This window comes from Anneissia japonica, unplaced genomic scaffold, assembly GCF_011630105.1.
Source record: "Anneissia japonica isolate Jap-2015-1 unplaced genomic scaffold, ASM1163010v1 scaffold285880_len1642_cov250_single, whole genome shotgun sequence".
Taxonomy (NCBI): Eukaryota; Metazoa; Echinodermata; class Crinoidea; order Comatulida; family Comatulidae; genus Anneissia; species Anneissia japonica.
This window is the reverse complement of record NW_022735968.1, coordinates 1-1,642: the sequence shown is the minus strand read 5'-3', so window position 1 is coordinate 1,642 and position 1,642 is coordinate 1. Positions and strand designations below refer to the sequence as shown.

General features: G+C 35.6%; 1 protein-coding gene across 1 annotated transcript; it reads right to left on the bottom strand.

Annotated features, from left to right (window-relative positions):
* Window positions 1-18: 18 nt before the first annotated feature.
* On the bottom strand, window positions 19-1,574 carry LOC117116722 (thioredoxin domain-containing protein 5-like; the record flags this gene model as incomplete). Its single annotated transcript, XM_033260820.1, has 4 exons — window positions 19-180; window positions 363-449; window positions 842-1,042; window positions 1,413-1,574. Coding segments are annotated over 4 exons (612 nt in total), but the record flags the coding sequence as incomplete, so codon positions are not given.
* Between the last annotated feature and the right edge of the window lie 68 nt (window positions 1,575-1,642).

Genomic DNA, 1,642 nt, shown 5'->3' with positions numbered 1-1,642 from the left:
TACACAGTTACAATGTATTCAATAGCTTACATTAGACTCTGTATCTTGAGTACCTTCCTCTTTCTTTACTTCTTTCACAGGTTCTTGGGTTGGTTTATCTGAATCTGTTGCCCCACCAACCATATTCATAACATAGTTTTTCAGAGCAACATGATCTCTACCACCTTGGTACTTGTCAACCTAATATTCCATATTACAATAAGAAGTTAGCTTACCAAAGAATTCATCACAAAAGCAGAATTTGAAAACAAGTTTATAATATTTATTAAAGCCTTGTAAAACAACTTGTTCATAAATTTTCAATTATGTTGTGTGGCCATTAATTTGGATAATGAGTAAATTGAAAAAAAAATTAATTCTACCTTTTCACCATTCTTGAAAAACAAGAGAGTTGGATAACCTCGCACTTCAAACTGATCGCATACCTCTTTATCTGTAGTACAATCCACCTAAAACATAATTAATGCTTAAGTTATGGAAAGGGTATGTTTTCAGATGCTTGTATGACATTTAATTCTATACTCAGCAACACAGGAGCTTCTCTTGGACAGACTAATAAATATTATTTTTTGCTAAATAATCTATCGTTATTGTTATTTTGTTTTAGGAAATGAAAATCAATGGAGAACATTCTCAACACGACAAAGCATGCGAAACTGATAATTTTTAATGACAATCTGTTTAGGACTACCACCAACTGTGAGTACATGGCGTTATAAAAGTGCTCGGAGTGAGCAAGACTTTGCCTAATTCTCTCCAACAAGGAAACCCCTTCATGGAACCACTATAAACACATGAGGCAATGAGGATCCTATACCCTTAATAAACAACAATACACTACCTTAGCAATTGTGACATCATCATTGTGTTGAAAACCTGTAGCTAGGTCATTCCATACAGGGGCCAACTTCTTGCAGTGACCACACCATGGTGCATAGAATTTGATAAAGTGATTTCCCTTCAATATATGGTCCTTAAAGGTAGCCTTGGTTAGCTCATACAGTTTATGTTTTGGCTCTGGTGGTTTGGGTGCCTCAGGTTCCTGAAAAATTGCAGACAACAATAATATAAGGAAGAATATGGTATATTATTTGATAAAAAATGCTTGTTAGTCAAAGGAGTAAAAAATGCTAGTTCAAATTTTCAACATTGTATCGTTTCCGTACAAGTAATAAAATTCTGCATCTTCATTGTATCTTAAACTGGGAAGTCACTGCATCTTGGACAAATCCAACTCAGCTCTCTACTGCTAGATGACGCGATGCCATCTGCTGACTGCCAGTGGCAGTCTGAAAGGACTGTCATTAAAAATGATTGATGCATTGCGCATGTTTCGTCACATCTTTTTTATAGCATCGCGTCAGCTGACGACAGTCAGACGCAGTGAGGGCCCGGCTTTACTATAATCATACCTTCAGCTGTTCGCTGATGAAACTTTCAAGGGCATCCAAATCGCGTTTGCCTTTAAACAATACAGGTTCTTCCCTGTCATCATTAGGATTGAAAAACTTTATTGTTGGATAACCTTTAACACCATTCTCAGCACATAATTGTGTTTCAACAGTACAATCAACCTAAAAAGAAGAAAAGAGGAAAGAAATATAAAAATTTTTATTTAGAATTAGAAACGTTTGCATGAAGG